The 14803-nt window shown below is 49.2% G+C and overlaps 6 protein-coding genes across 6 annotated transcripts; 4 read left to right on the top strand and 2 right to left on the bottom strand.

Moving 5' to 3' along the window:
- Nucleotides 1–511: 511 nt before the first annotated feature.
- ASPWEDRAFT_49536 (putative Ras guanyl-nucleotide exchange factor RasGEF) lies at nt 512–3969 on the top strand (the record flags this gene model as incomplete). The annotated part of the gene is made up of 6 exons (XM_040837290.1): nt 512–760; nt 824–1139; nt 1298–1483; nt 1908–3355; nt 3406–3834; nt 3886–3969. 6 exons carry the CDS (start codon nt 512–514, stop codon nt 3967–3969), a joined length of 2712 nt encoding a protein of 903 aa, XP_040693255.1.
- A 456-nt stretch (nt 3970–4425) lies between these two features.
- On the top strand, nt 4426–4737 carry ASPWEDRAFT_169416 (LYR motif-containing protein; the record flags this gene model as incomplete). The annotated part of the gene is made up of 1 exon (XM_040830459.1): nt 4426–4737. The coding sequence occupies one exon, from the start codon at nt 4426–4428 to the stop codon at nt 4735–4737; it is 312 nt and encodes a 103-aa protein (XP_040693254.1).
- Nucleotides 4738–5236: 499 nt separating this feature from the next.
- Nucleotides 5237–6496, bottom strand: ASPWEDRAFT_49535 (putative PP-loop ATPase superfamily protein; the record flags this gene model as incomplete). The annotated part of the gene is made up of 1 exon (XM_040837289.1): nt 5237–6496. One exon carries the CDS (start codon nt 6494–6496, stop codon nt 5237–5239), a length of 1260 nt encoding a protein of 419 aa, XP_040693253.1.
- Nucleotides 6497–6618: 122 nt separating this feature from the next.
- On the bottom strand, nt 6619–7833 carry erg2 (C-8 sterol isomerase ERG2). Its single transcript, XM_040834663.1, has 2 exons — nt 7192–7833; nt 6619–7137 (listed from the first exon to the last, which is right to left on the bottom strand). Exons 1-2 carry the CDS (start codon nt 7571–7573, stop codon nt 6800–6802), a joined length of 720 nt encoding a protein of 239 aa, XP_040693252.1. The 5' UTR covers nt 7574–7833; the 3' UTR covers nt 6619–6799.
- A 796-nt stretch (nt 7834–8629) lies between these two features.
- Nucleotides 8630–9678, top strand: xgeA (putative endoglucanase). Its single transcript, XM_040834662.1, has 2 exons — nt 8630–9118; nt 9170–9678. The coding sequence occupies exons 1-2, from the start codon at nt 8778–8780 to the stop codon at nt 9567–9569; spliced, it is 741 nt and encodes a 246-aa protein (XP_040693251.1). The 5' UTR covers nt 8630–8777; the 3' UTR covers nt 9570–9678.
- Nucleotides 9679–11300: 1622 nt separating this feature from the next.
- ASPWEDRAFT_57965 (cyclin family protein) lies at nt 11301–13920 on the top strand (the record flags this gene model as incomplete). The annotated part of the gene is made up of 2 exons (XM_040838354.1): nt 11301–11314; nt 12525–13920. The coding sequence occupies 2 exons, from the start codon at nt 11301–11303 to the stop codon at nt 13750–13752; spliced, it is 1242 nt and encodes a 413-aa protein (XP_040693250.1). The 3' UTR covers nt 13753–13920.
- Nucleotides 13921–14803: the final 883 nt, after the last annotated feature.

Here is a 14803-nt window from a genome sequence, read left to right as displayed (position 1 = left end):
TTTTTTCTCGCTTTCTCCACACGGCCTTCCTTTGTCCTCGTGTTTCTCCTTCTCTCCCGCCTTGCGGGTGTGCATTCCGCCATTACCTGAAAGCCCGTCGAGGACGCCTTGAGGCCGTTCATTCTTACTGCTTGGCTTTGGTAAGAACTCGATTGATCATCATCCGAGATCCCTCCCCCTTTCACAATTGCGGGCCTTGCTAATCCATCTTCTTACCTACTCTCTAGATCTAACTACGGAATACCCCGAACTGTGTCTGTTCTTTCAATTAAAACGAGACTTCGGAGACGTTCGGTGTGACTCAACAACAAATCGATTCCTCTTCGAATCCTGGACCTCTTTGCTTTTCTTACTATTCTGATTTCGAGCAACAATGGATAAGCTATCGTGTCTTTCTCAGTTACTCACGTAGTAGTCGGAGCTTTGCGCTGTTGCACATTGTTTGTTCGATCCTTTTCATCCGCCGCTGCCCGGTCGACCCGTTTGTGCGCACAAATTACACCAGCCCATCATGACTTTCCAATCCCCTAGAAGAGAGCGTGCCTCGAGTGACCGAGCGCAGGAGGGTCCTGTCGTCGCTCCGCAACGACCGGGCCTACAAAACCGAACCTTCTCCGCACCCGTCGGAGGTCTTTACAAACTGGATTCTTCGAGAACAGCTATGGAGGGAGGGAATAAAATCGGACGTACGGTTATTGAGGAGGATGAGAGCCCGAATGGGCGTACTCCTGTGTCACCACAAGCTTGGAATACTGGCGAGGTATGGTCTTGAATTGGGGAGTGATTGTAGTCTGGGGGTGAGTGGGCTGATCAGATTTTCTAGACATTCCCCAAGCCTGATTTCCCACATGTTACGATTGCCGTTGTTGGTGGAGATCATGTAGGCAAGACGACGTTTATCAGAAGTGCCTTGGATATGAAACACACCCTATCGTCACGATCAACAACCAAGAAAATGTCTTTGGATGGTTCCGTCTACCTCGTGCGCCTGTTGGAGATTGCCTCCAAGCAAATTTTCATTGGAAGTAATGGAGCACCTGTCTGGCCTCGATTTGGCACCGACCCGACAATTGATGGAGTTCTTGTTCTGCACGATGCGACCCGGCCTGCGACCTTTTCCGAAACCACCAGTCTACTAGGTGCGTATTTCCGACGATCTGGTCTATGGCATCTCTTTTCTTTTTGCGGGCCGACGACCCGATACGGTCATAGGAACGAAAGAAAAAAGAATACCAAGAGAACAAGAAAACCTTGGTTGTTGGTTCTGCTGCTGATTGACTTTTGTATTTCTGTATAGAAAACTTAGCCACTTCGTCACTGCCATGTGTCTTGGTCGCCAGTAAATGCGACCTTCAGAACCAAGATGGACCACTTGATCCTGACCTTGGAAACTATGAAATGCACCGGACGTCGCCCGAATCGCCACGATCGCAGAAAATGTGCATCGCCTTAGTTCTGCGGTCCGTCATCGCTAATAAGTATGGTGAGTGTCAAACCCCCGGAACCCCGGTCTTTTTTTTTTTTTCCCACAACGCACACGTACTACTACTGGCTGCCTCAACCTTGGATTTTCGCTTCTTCCCCATGGAACTCTTCATCTGAGGTCCTCATGGCGAACTTGCGGCGCCCCAGCCCCTTTTGGTGGTCCACCACGATCCATGGTCGCGCTAGTTGGCGGCGCGGCCTGTGGTAAGTGGTTGAATTGGCGGTCGCGTTAAACCCTTTGGCTTGCCATGGCCGCCGATCAACAGCGTGTTCTGCAATAAAATCCGCATCTGCTGCGCTTCACCCAGCGACGTCTTGTTCTCGATAAAATGCTGACCCCCTCCTTAACACTTTAGACCTCGCTGTCTCCTACCAAAGTCATATAAATCGGCAACTCTCTGGTGATCCGTCGCAGAACCCAGCGCCTGCGCACGACCATTGGCATCACCACGTCCGTGCCAACTCGGAAAACCCCACAGCCGTATTCAACGGAGCCGCTGGCGGCCCAGCAACCACATCCCTTGATCAGAAAGTCGATGGGAGCGGTGAAAGCCGGTATCCCACCGACCAGAACGACAATCTGGATTCAAGTTCTCAGAGTTCGAGATATGCCCGGAGTAACTCGCACCCGGTGCGACCGCAAACCCCCTCTGGCCGGCTAAACCATCATAAAACTTCAGGCTCGGGCGACAACTCCCCTATAAGAGATCTCAACCGCCAACAGCGGCTTCATAATGCCTGGCGCAATAGCTCCGGGTCGGACGTTTTCAACAGCTTTTTGGATATGGAGGATGAAAATGATGGGTCGCCGCGCAGCGTCCCCTCGAGTCCGGATGGGAGGAAGGACCGGCCGATGGAAAGTGTCTCCAACGAAACCGGCTTCACGTTTGATGAGCTTGTAGACCGTCTGGTTGCGCAGCCGATGTCCAAGCAAGACACCAAATTCGAGTCGATATTTTTATGCCTGTATCGCAAATTCGCCGCTCCCGCCAGTCTCCTTAACGCACTGATTAATCGATTCGAACGGAATGAGAGGAACATTTCCGACCAGCTGACTCGCATCGCCGATCAACTAAGACTGCTCAACGTCATTTCCCAGTGGGTTTCGGAGTATCCAGGTGATGTGGCATATCCCAAGACCCGCCAACGGATTACGGATTTTGCATCAAAGCTGGAAAAGAGCCCTTTTTACATGTTTGCTGCCAAGGAGATTAGCTCTTATCTCGAAATCAATGCCGAAGATGATGACATCGGCTGGCCTTATGGTGATGGTGATGTGGAGGAATTCAGCAACAACGAGACATTCCTCGTCAACCCCGACCCGAGCTCTCCATCGATGTTTTTGGGTGAACCGTCGCCGGGCGAAGACGAAGACGAAGAGGAGGAGGATCCTATATACAACATGAGTGCTTTGGATTTAAGCGAGGGGCCACCGGAAACCGCATCCAGGCTTTCTGGGACGCTGTCAATCTCGTCTACGATGGAAAAACCGGGCACGATAATGGGACAATCATTTACCATTTTAAACATCGACACTGCGCAGAGAGAGGCGCAAAATCTCGAACTCACTCCCCGAGTTCCACTTTCTAAACTACAATGGCGACAATTTATGGAGATTCCCGACGAGGACTTCGCTCGGGAACTCACACGGATCGACTGGATTATGTATAATTCATTCCGACCTCGGGATCTGGTGCGACATGTCAGCATATCCGGACCCGATAAAGATAAGATTCAGAGCTTGAAGCATGTCAATCGAATGATCAAGCAATTCAACCACCTGGCCTTCTTTGTGGCCAGTATGACTCTATTTCGAGATAAGCCCAAGCATCGGGCTAGGGCGATGGAGAAGTTTATGAACATAGCGCAGGTGAGTTGACGCCTTTGATTGGCAAGTGATATCGCTAACGAGTTTTCCAGAAACTACGCCGGCTGAACAACTACAACTCTCTGGGTGCAGTTATTGCTGGAATTAACGGAACACCAGTCCACCGCTTATCGCAGACCCGGGAGCAGGTCCCCGTCCAAGTACAGAAAGACTTTATGAGGCTGGTCATCCTCATGGGAACACAAAAGAGCCACTTTGCATACCGACTCGCCTGGGATAATTCATTTCAGGAGCGGATTCCTTTTCTCCCACTACACCGTCGCGACTTGGTCTCTGCCGAAGAAGGCAACAAGACCTTTGTTGGCGACAGCAAAACACGGATTAACTGGAAGAAATTTGAGGTGATGGGGGAGGTTGTGCTTGGAATTCAACGCAGCCAGAAGATGCCTTATTCTCATATGCCTCGATATGACGAGGCCATGCGATTCGTCCTCGACATGAAGCTCTCTGGTGATGAAGAGGTTTGTTTTCCTGATCTTGGCTTTCAAAAGAATACTTTCTAACTTTCCTAGGACCTCTACGCACGCAGCATGCAGGTTGAACCTTCTGCCGGCGGCGATACCGGACGTAAAAAGTTCGGCTGGCTACGGTATTAATCCAACTTGCACCCACCACAAATCCTTGACCCTTGATATCCATCCCACCTGAAACATCTACATAACCTACGTACCCGTACCCCTTGTACCCCGCCTTTTGACGCCGATATGCCATTATATGATGATTGATTGATTGATATTTCTTGATGAGATCGGGCACCCCGATGGGACACGGTGATAAACCTGGGAGGCATGTTTGTACATAAATCGTTGTATTGTATGCGATGAACGTAATATACCTAGTTTAAATCTATCAATGCTACTTAGATAATATAGAAGGTAGAAAGGTACTGTAAGAATGCACATGGATGTTCGACGTAAATCACGTGACGAAGCCTGGAACCATCCTCCATCCATACCGAAAACCATCACCACTCCCCAAACCAAACCTCACAACCACCAAAACCAATCCAAATCTCACAAACCAAACCACTTAAAACAAACAAATAAACAAAAATGACAGCCCAAGCCCGCTCCGCCTACCGCGCCCTCCTCCGCGAAATCCCCCGCCGAAACCTCAACAGCCAAACCACCACCCCCCTCCACAACCGCATCCGCGCCGTCTTCCGCACCACGGAAGAGTCCGAATCAGGTGCGATCCGCGCCCAGGAGGCCGCGCAGATGGCGGCGTATGCCCGCGCGCAGAGAAGCTACGCCGAGCTCGTCGATAGATATAACCCCGGCAGTTGGTTGGATGAGGAGGAGAGGATTAGACTTACTGCGAGGCGGGTGGGGATGGAGTTGCCGGTTTTGGGGGGGAAGAGCTAGATCTTTTTTTTGATATAAAGGTATGTTGGTTTATGAGGAGTGGTTTGTGGGTTGGGTTGGGATGATGTTGACTTGAGTTGGATAGGAACGATGTGGATATAGTTGGACGGTCTGGTGGGAGGATAAGAGAGGGTGTAAAATAATAGATTGTATTTTATGGTTTGTACATTAATGAATGGATGAAAAGTTTCATTTCTATTTAATGCATATCATTCCAACTGATGGGTTATGAATGCAGCTATGAGGTCGGTGTACCCCGTAGGTGGTACTGAATCAAGGTTGTTGGTTCTTCGTGGTTGAAGACCGTCTGGTGAGCCGTCTTGGTCTCTGGTGCTGGTGCCATCCGAATATCTTGACAATTGTCTAGAGCTGGAAGGTCGGAACGGTTCCTATCGGATTGCCGCCGGCGGGGGAGTGCATCGTTGATGCAGGCTGGATAGAGATCACAGATCTCGGTGATGGTAGCTGAAAGTGCTGATAGTAAAGCCATAAGTCGTATCTAGCCCGTTCCCGATGTCAATTGGATCTGTTCCATCTGTCGCATGAGAGTGCTGCTGCCCTCTTCATCCTCCATCCCAATACCAACTTCGATGGCAGTTTTGGGTCGATTCTTATTCAATCCCTCCAGAAGCGAGCACGCCTTGCAGATCTTCTGACTGGAAATGTATCCGCATCGCTCGCACTTGCCCAGGGTCTGCGTCTTCAACGGCTTGGTCGTAATCTTGGAACCTGTCTTCTTCTTCTTAGGCTGAGCATTGGCAGTCGGCAGCTTGATCTCGGTCTCTCTGGACTGCGCGGTATCGTCTTCGGTCAGTTTCTTTTCCATCGCGGCCATTTCTCCGCCGCTGGACCGGCCATTCTGGCTACCACAGCCTCCAGTCGATTCCTCCTCCGCCGCACCGGATCCGCATTTCTTCCCTCCAGTGACTTGCTTCGGAACCAACTCTGCCATGTCCTCACCACTCTTCACAATATCCAGAATCGAACTGGGCCGAATCTTCTCCAGGTCCTTAATCAGCGTCCGCGCACTGCCCCGGAACGCCTCAGGCGAATAGATACACTCGGTACTGAAGTAATCCAACTTCTTGTGGTGCGCATAAAGCACAATCTCCTTCTCATACGCATACTTGAGCGGCTTACTCCGCTTCACCTCCGACGCCCCAGAATCAGTAACGATACTCGTACCCCGCGAGAGACGAGGCAGATCACCTCGCAGCAGATTCATCATCACCGTCTCCGCCACATCATCCGCATTATGGCCCGTCACAACATGCTTGATTCCCAATCGAGCCGCACCCCGATCGAGCGCCTGTCGACGGAACACGCCGCAGTACGTGCAGTTGCCTTTCTTGCCCACCTGCGCGACCACCTGGTCCATCGTCCAGCCGTAGAGTTCATTGTATCCGACGATCTCGAGGGGCATTTCGTACTGGGTCGAGTTCCGCTTCACCGTCTCCAGACTGTCGTCGCGGTAACCCTTGATACCCTCATCGATGGAAAGAAGACATAACTCGAGTCCGTAGTCGTAGCGGTCGTTAAGGGTTTTCATAACAGATGCCAGCACGGTACTGTCCTTACCACCACTGGCGCCGATCGCGATGCGCTCGCCGCGATAGAAGAGGTTGGTAGAAGTGATGGTCTCGTGGACTTCTGTCTCGAAAATCTCCAGGAAACACGCTCTGCACAGCTTGTGTCGGTTCTTGGGTCGGATAATGACTGCCCTGGCCTCCTGGCAGTTGAAACACTGAGTGGGAGCCATGATTGATCGTGAAAATGGTTTTGAAGTGGGAGGGGAAGAATTGAAGAAAGAAAATCTGACCCCGCCATGCATAGTCGGATCCGATCTGTGTTGCTTACTCAGCATGCATTATTATTCGATGCACGTTTTTTTATGTCCTTGAATAAATTGATTTGGATTATTCAATAATCGGTATATTTATTAATTACAGATCATAATGCCAAAAGGGCTAATAATGCGGGAATTGAAAAATCCCCTTTGTTATTACATATCGCATCAAAGGCGCCTGACACAGAATATACAAAGTTATCCTCCCCGGGTTTTTTACATCTTCCAGCGCAACAAGTTGGCAATCATCTCACGACCGGTGATCCGGGATGTAGCCCAGAGGGTAGGGAAGTCGAGAGTGCTGGAGAAGGTATCGGCGTAGCCGAAGAACAGCATGGGAGGGATCCAGCCACGGGCGTACTCGAGGGCGAAGCACGAGTCGTCCATCTTGTATTGCTTCACCTCACCGCGGCGGAGGTGGTGCACGCTACCCTGGGGGTAGACCTCGGCCTCGTAGGAACCAGGGACGTAGGCGAGCTGAGTGCCCTGGAGGATGTTGAAGTAGTCGTCGGCGGTGTGACGGCCAGTGTGACCCTCAGTACCGATGGCAGTGCCTAATTCCAATTAGAAAGGACCATATAGAACGAGAAGAAAATAAGAGTACTCACCGAAAACAATCAGGTACTCGGTGATACTGGCGTGGATGATGTACATGGCACCCATAGCACCACCGGCGTTGTTAAACACCCATTCCTCCTCCTTGTTCAAGTAGACTTCGTTCTTCTGGCTCAATTCACCAACAATGTAGTCGACGACGGCGCGAGTGTCATTGCCGTGGGCACCGATGGCCGCCTGAGAGACCTGGTGCAGATGCTCCGGGTCGAAGATGTAGAATTGCTCGAGACGTGCATTGAGGTAGCTGTAGAGCGCGGAGAAGAGGGCCAGGAAGACGGCGAGGAAACCGAGGGAGCGCACGGAGAGGCAGCAGCAGCAGGAGCTCTTTGCGGGCTTCTGCTGGCGGGAAGAAGACGAGGAAGATTTGGAGGGCATGATGGGCGATCTGACCTTGGAATTGACTGGAAAGGATGGATGGAAGAAGATGCAGAAAGGCCGATTAAAAAATCATAACAAAAAGCAAATGGCGGCCGCGGAACCCGACGATTTGCTTCCCCTTTCTTGGCTCGGAGATTCAACAATCCGCTCAGGCCACTTTTGCATCTTGAAGGATTGACGATTTATGATTATGATTATGAGAATAAAGGATAGAGATAGTTATGAGAGAGAATGGTAAGAATTAGCATGTGGAGTTGTTTGTACATTGTTGTATGAAGACATGAATAGCTTCAAAGTAACCCAAAAAGAACACTAAAATGATTGGATCCAAAGCCATCATCGTCCATGAATGAGAATCAATTGAAATAAACAACTGAACAAGCCTGATTGGATTGATTGATCAGCTGGCATGTGACGCATCATCCGTACTGACAGTGTCTAACAGTGAAGCCGAAGAGTGTCAGCCAGAATCTTATAAAGTACAGCAACACCAGGGGCACCTTCAATTTATTTTCAGGAGATTCAAACGACATTGATTGATGAAACATCTTCAATATAAAAACGAAGATCTCTTCTGGATCGGTAGGAAAACGGGCATGACTCCGGGATTGAACAGCATCATTCCACCAATCTTGATGATGTTGGTATTCTTAGACAGTCTCTGGAATCTAGACATATTATATTGATATTAATGTTGAGATTGATTCAAGACTTGCTATATTGATGATGCTTTTATTTTCCTCATCATCGGTTGTTTCACCTGGTTTCGACAGGTCAACGGTCAACACTGCAGAATCATTATGGAGTCACCATCACAATCCATTATCAATTTTCCATTGTCTTCCGGATCATCCAAGACATTTCGTCTCATATTGATATCAAACTACTATAAGAATCGATGGTGGCATCGAACCTCAGAAGGAGAAAAACTCCACTGCACCAGTTTCGGAGAAAATCCGTCTTGTCAGACCATCTGGTTAGCCTGTGCTTTAATTCAATTGATGGAATGAATATGGATCGAGTAATTAATTAATCTATAACCTTGGTTGATCAGCCTGTTTTCTGGTCGTATATAAGAATGAATGTTTGAGCCATCGGATTTTTATTTTCATTCATTCATAATAGCAGATTTGCAGAGACTGGTTCTCGTTTCTTTCTTTCTTTCCCACTGACCTATCCTATCTTAATCCGTTCGTTCAAAATGAAATCCTTCATTACCATCCCCCTTCTCGCCGCTTTGGCTTCCGCTGCCACTGTCCCAACCAAGTCTCTTACCCGTCGTGCTGACTCGTGCGAGCAATACGCCACTGTCACCCAGGGCGACTACATCATCTACAACAACCTCTGGGGCAAGGATAATGCCGACAGCGGAAAGCAGTGCACTGGACTGGACTCCATCAACGATGGCACTGTTGCCTGGCACACTTCGTGGACCTGGACCGGTGGTGCCGGCCAGGTGAAGAGTTTCGCCAATGCCGCTTACCAGTTCACGGCCAAGACCTTGAGCAGTGTTTCTAACATGGACTCGGTGTGGAAGTGGAGGTGAGCACATCCGAGCTGAAGTTGAAAGGGAAAGAAGCTAATGTGGTATAGCTACACCGGTTCCGACCTCGTCGTCGATGTCGCCTACGACATGTTCCTCAGCTCGACCGCGGATGGAGACGCCGAGTACGAGATCATGGTCTGGCTCTCTGCCAAGGGAGGTGCTGGTCCTATCTCCTCGACTGGCTCTGCCGTCGCCACCACCACCATTGCTGGTGTTACCTTTGACCTGTACTCGGGCCCTAACGGCGCCATGACCGTGTACAGCTTCAAGGCTCAGTCCGAGACCGAGAGCTTCTCTGGTGACCTGTTGGACTTCTTTAAGTATCTGGAGAACAACCAGGGCCTCGAGTCCAGCCTCTACCTCACCGACGTTCAGGCCGGAACCGAGCCTTTCTCTGGCACTGACGCCAAGTTCGTCACCTCCGAGTACTCGGTCACTGTGGCTTAGACGTTTCAAGAGCCTGTGAAATTGCATCACCTGTGTCAGTTGTTAATTTCTTGTTGATATTCAATGGATACTGTGCATCGTTTGTGCCATGCATGATATGAGCATCAGCTTGATTGGGTTTGGTCGCCATCTCGCAGACCCTGCTGTAGAATGTATGATGTAACCGTAGGCCGAGAATGGTATGACAGCGGCAACTGGAACATACCAGAGCGCTTTAGCGTTTCATGTCGATCAACTGAGCTGCATAGGCAGACGGATTCAAAGCTGAAACATCCGTGCATGTACACTACTCGGTAGCAGATGATAATTCTCATGAATCCAAGCCTCACAACCACTTGATTCCAGATGCCTAGTGAGGCTGTGCCGTTGAACCATGGATTAAAGAAAGCGACGCGCCCATTGACTTCATCTTCTTTCTCAACGATGCAACGTGTGGCAAACATCTATCCTGCGATTTTGTTGAATTGAGCAGATGACTCGGTTTGGCGCGTGCTTCTAAGAATAACAGCAATTAGCACGATAACCGAACAGAACTGACGATAAAAATAACATCTGCTAGGAGACTACCGAGTCGAACTCCATCATCGACGTCAATGCCGGCCGGTCAATGGTGGGGAGTATCTAAGCGCTGGGACCTGCAGCGGGGAGTGATGGTGGGCGCTTATATCGGACGATCGCAAGGAAACGAGCCGTGACGCCAGGCTAAAGCTGCAGGAACAGTGATTAATATAGTATTCCGATGGAGAAGATGTTGATAAATATAGCAAAAGATGGAGTTGGAGTGCAGATGAGTTCTAGAAGTAGGATGGAGACGATGGAGACGGATGGGAGATTCTGCAAGCACCTGCGGCGATCGTCGTGCTAAATAAAGAACAGTGATGGTGAGGTTTATGATGACTTATTTTGACGGTCTGGATTAATGATTTGAATTGAGGATAGTAGCACTGCGTCTAGGATGAATCCTTGTCTTGATGTTTGTAAAGTACGGTCGGGTTTATCCAGGAATGTTAAGCCCTATGGCCCTGTAGGAGAGATTGATCCTATACAGGTCGTCGACTTGGGATGCATTCTCCTTTCAGACAGTAGAGGGGTTCATTCCAAGAAAAGAGGAGAGAATATATTTGGAATCGACCAAGTGTAGGGTTAGTGAGGGGTATCTCTCTGTGAAGCTGTCAATTGTCGGGATGCAGGAGATGGGCGCGAGGGTGGCGATCCCTGGATGGGGATGCTGTCACGCAGCATGTCAGTCCCATCCATGTCGTGCATCGTTGAGGAACTAGCAGGAGCAGCTAGTGAGATAGTCGCATCAACCAGCTGGGAAAGATGAGCTAGGATAGAGTATTATTAGAAGAAGAAGTGGATGCATTGGAAGAGGCTGGGCGGCAGTTGGGAGAACAGTCGTACAGATGGATTATTGGGGGATTATCTGGCGCCAACCTCGAGAATGAAGAGCAAGATGCCAATTCTGGGAGTATCGGATAGACAGAATCGGTTATCCATCCCTACGAGAGGATCAACGCGTCGAGAGGAGGAGGGGTCAAGGTTCACTAGCGATCAGAAAGAATGAAGTCAGTAATCTTCATCTATCCATTCCAGTTTCACGACGGCGCGTCGCCACCAGGATTGTACTTTGTAGAGTTTCAAGAGCTGAAGAGAGTGGATGCAGCGATTCCAGCCAGCCAGCCTCATTTGGAGGATGAAGATGGATGTTACAAGATGGAGATGGCGAAGATGGATGATTCGTGGCGGTTTGATTCCCCTCGCTTCGTCAACACCCATAATACCCATAATCATAATAATCAACAATCAGGCATAATAATTATAATAATAATTACTACCATAATAATACTACAATAATATGACAATAATAATAATATGAGAGTAAATAATAATAATAATAAATACACAGTAATAACAGCCAATCACCACGCGTTCCCACTCGCGCGCCAAATCCCTTCACGATCCTCTCTTGCGCTCCTCTCCAACTCCTCCACCTCCTCTTCTCCTCGCCATCGTCAAATCCGCCAGAATAATCGCTTCCACAGTTATGCAGGTTTCCCCCTTCTCTTGTCGATGGCTGCCAACCGCTGGTGGGCCATCCTTGCAGCCTGATTGACTCGTTCTGGCTCCAGCCGCCCATCCATTCTCCTCTCCCACGCCTCCTATATCTATTCCACTTCGCCTCGTTGGGATTCTTCACGAGAATCATCCACATGCTCAGTCTCGTCACTGATCTCAATCTTCTTCTGCCTTTCCTTTTCGTCCTTTTTTATTACTTCTTTCCTTCCCTTGTCTCTCTCCTACTATAATTACTCTTAATATTCTCTTTTCTCCAACGTCTCACCGTTTCACTACCAACTATTCATTCAATCAATTATTTTGTCTACTTGCAGTCTCACAGCCACTGCATTGTCTGGCCTTAAATCAATAGTTGCTGCATTGTGACTCCATCTCCACTGCCTGCAAGTCTCCTGTTCGACGTGTCTCACTGGTGAACACCTCCACAGCCGAGACATCTGCTCCATATATCGATAAGATCCATCGTTCGAGGTTGACACGACAACCTTCACCATCCTTACTGTTTTTTCATCGCCTTATTCCTGCAGGTCGGGATTCATTGCAGATTGGCCTTTGTCTTTCTCAGTCATTGTCAATTCATTGTTCTTTCAGTTCATTCTTCCCTAATACATCTCATCAAACATCGTGGCATTCCTTGGTCGAGACCATTCTGCAACATTCATTGTCTCTTCATACTTGACAATTGTTCAATTATTCATCTGATCAAGTCATTGTCTTTTTTTGTCTTTTTGAATTCACTCAAATTGAACTCACTTCCTCCTTGTGACGACCTTCCTCAGTTTCCCGATCAAACCACTTGATAATGACCCAACATCCTTATTACGCCAACAACAACATCAACCCCAACACCAAAATGGACGCCTTGACTCTCAATAGGACCGCCCTCAATGACTTCGTGGCTCTTCCTGTATCACGGGAGATGGTGTCACATCTGGCCCGCCAGGCCTCGATGGTCATCCGCTGCGAGTCGCATGTGACCACTTCTCCCAACCAACACGGCCAGCCCACGCCCCCCAGCACTCCTCCGATGGATGCATTTGACAACTCGCCGCCTCTGCCCTCGGTTGAAACTTTTATCGCTTCTCTTGTCACCCGGTCGCAAGTTCAGGTGCCGACGCTGATGACCTCGCTGGTCTATCTGGCTCGTCTGCGCGCTCGTCTGCCTCCCGTCGCCAAGGGCATGCGCTGCACTGTTCATCGCATTTTTCTCGCTTCGCTCATTCTGGCTGCAAAGAACCTGAACGACTCGAGCCCGAAGAACAAGCACTGGGCTCGTTACACCGCCGTCAAGGGCTATGAAGGATTCGGCTTCTCCGTCCCGGAGGTTAACCTGATGGAACGCCAGCTTCTGTTCTTGCTGGACTGGGAAACCCGAGTCAACGAAAGTGATCTGCTCATCCACCTCGAGCCCTTTCTTGCTCCTATCCGCCAACGTTACCAGATCCAGGAGCGCGAGGAAGAACTGAGACACCACCGCGAATGGCGCCGCCTCCATGCCTCCGCTGAACTTTTGGCTAGCCGTCTTCGCCGACAGAAGCTGGAGTCAAGAGGTGAAGTCCGTCGGGTCGAGAGCAACAGCAGCATCAACTCGCGCAGACGTGTTCCTGTCCAGGCCCCGATGCCCCCAACAGCCAACATTCAAACCCCGCCGACTATGGGCGATGGTGAACGCTACAACCCACACTATCACCGTATGCGCACATCGCCCAGCCGAAGTGGCCGCTCCATCTCGCCCCCGTCGCTTCAGGATGTCCCATCGCTCTCTCGCGCGGAAACTCTCAACTCGCTCAGCTCTCGTTCATCTAGCATCGCCCCCAGCTCTCGCGGCACACCGGCCAGTATCAGCACCTGCTCTTCCAACAGCGCTGACGAGGTCATGGTCGCAGATGGAGTCAACAGCCCGGCAGGATCATCCATGACCAACTGCAGCTACGTCAACATCCCAGCTATCCAGTCCAACAAGCCATCGTACGAGGAACTGCAGCAACCAAGCAAGAGAATGCGCATGGCCAACCACTCCGGGGGCGCAGGATTCGTCGCGCGATTCCTCGCCTCGGCCGCTGGGTCGTACATGGGTGGACGTATCGGTCGGCCACAATATTAAACAAGTTTGAGCTGGCCTCGACTTGTGTGCGGCGACTTAATATGCCATCCCAGTCGCCATCCCCCCTCATCTAGACTGTCGCTACGTTTTTTGTTTTCTCTTATCTCATTCAAAAGCATTTCACCGGTTGATTACATCTACATTTGTTGCAATACCCCCTGCTTTTTTATCTTTCACACTGTCGCTACATTGGTTGAATACATTTTACGCATTGGGCATGGATATGGCGTTATTTGCTTTTTTTGTTTTTCTTCTCTTGGTTTCTTTTTAATCTGCTTTTCATGATATCTTGGTTTGTCTTCCTTTTCCCCCGATAGATATGGGAACCAACCTAACTACCATCTTTCACTGCGATGTATGTTTATGTATGAATGGAAATGCCATCTACCTTACGTTTATTAATGGGTGGGAGATATTTTAGCACAGAAATGGATAGCATAAGGCTCAACTCGATTAATACAAACAACAACACACGTTTTATGATTAAATTAAAGAGGTTTCTCAATTTCCCAGCTTCCACATTTTTTCTTTTTTTTAGTCTTCTAATTACAATCTGAATCATAACATGTAAGGGGCCATCTAATAAATGCATGCACAGTGGGAACGGCACAGTCACACAAGGGAATTGCAAAACTCAATTTGACATCATGAATGCAACAAATCATCATCGGACATAATTCCACTTGTTCTCCCAAGTCTCGGCGTTGGGAAACTGTCCAGGCTGGGTTTTCTTGTGTCTGTTTTGTTTGGCATTTTGCATTTCTCGGGTGTGGTCAGCTACTTTCCGCTCTGTAGATGTTTGAAATCGCTCTTTTCATCGATAAGTTGGTTCTTGGTTTTTTCTCATCATTTGGTGACTATTTGCCTATTATAGGTCCTGCTAGTATTAAGGATTACCAAATTATGCCTCGTACTGATACCGATGCGTCACTAAGATAGACGCGATATAACCCCTAATCACATGCTGATAGGCTAAAGTTCTATTCATTTTTGATGAACGACTTCTCTTACTCGAATTTCTCGATTGCAACCACGAGACTCTTGGATCAAG

The sequence above is a fragment of the Aspergillus wentii genome, assembly GCF_001890725.1.
Source record: "Aspergillus wentii DTO 134E9 unplaced genomic scaffold ASPWEscaffold_2, whole genome shotgun sequence".
Lineage (NCBI taxonomy): Eukaryota > Fungi > Ascomycota > Eurotiomycetes > Eurotiales > Aspergillaceae > Aspergillus > Aspergillus wentii.
This window is presented reverse-complemented; position numbering and strand designations above follow the sequence as displayed.

Excerpts from the sequence above, each read along its gene's own strand:
- erg2 (XM_040834663.1), bottom strand. The coding sequence starts at position 7,573 with ATGCCCTCCAAATCTTCCTCGTCTTCTTCCCGCCAGCAGAAGCCCGCA. Across the intron at positions 7,138-7,191 it reads CGAGTACCTGATTGTTTTCG|GCACTGCCATCGGTACTGAG; the intron begins GTGAGTACTCTT and ends AATTGGAATTAG.
- xgeA (XM_040834662.1), top strand. The coding sequence starts at position 8,778 with ATGAAATCCTTCATTACCATCCCCCTTCTCGCCGCTTTGGCTTCCGCT. Across the intron at positions 9,119-9,169 it reads GACTCGGTGTGGAAGTGGAG|CTACACCGGTTCCGACCTCG; the intron begins GTGAGCACATCC and ends AATGTGGTATAG.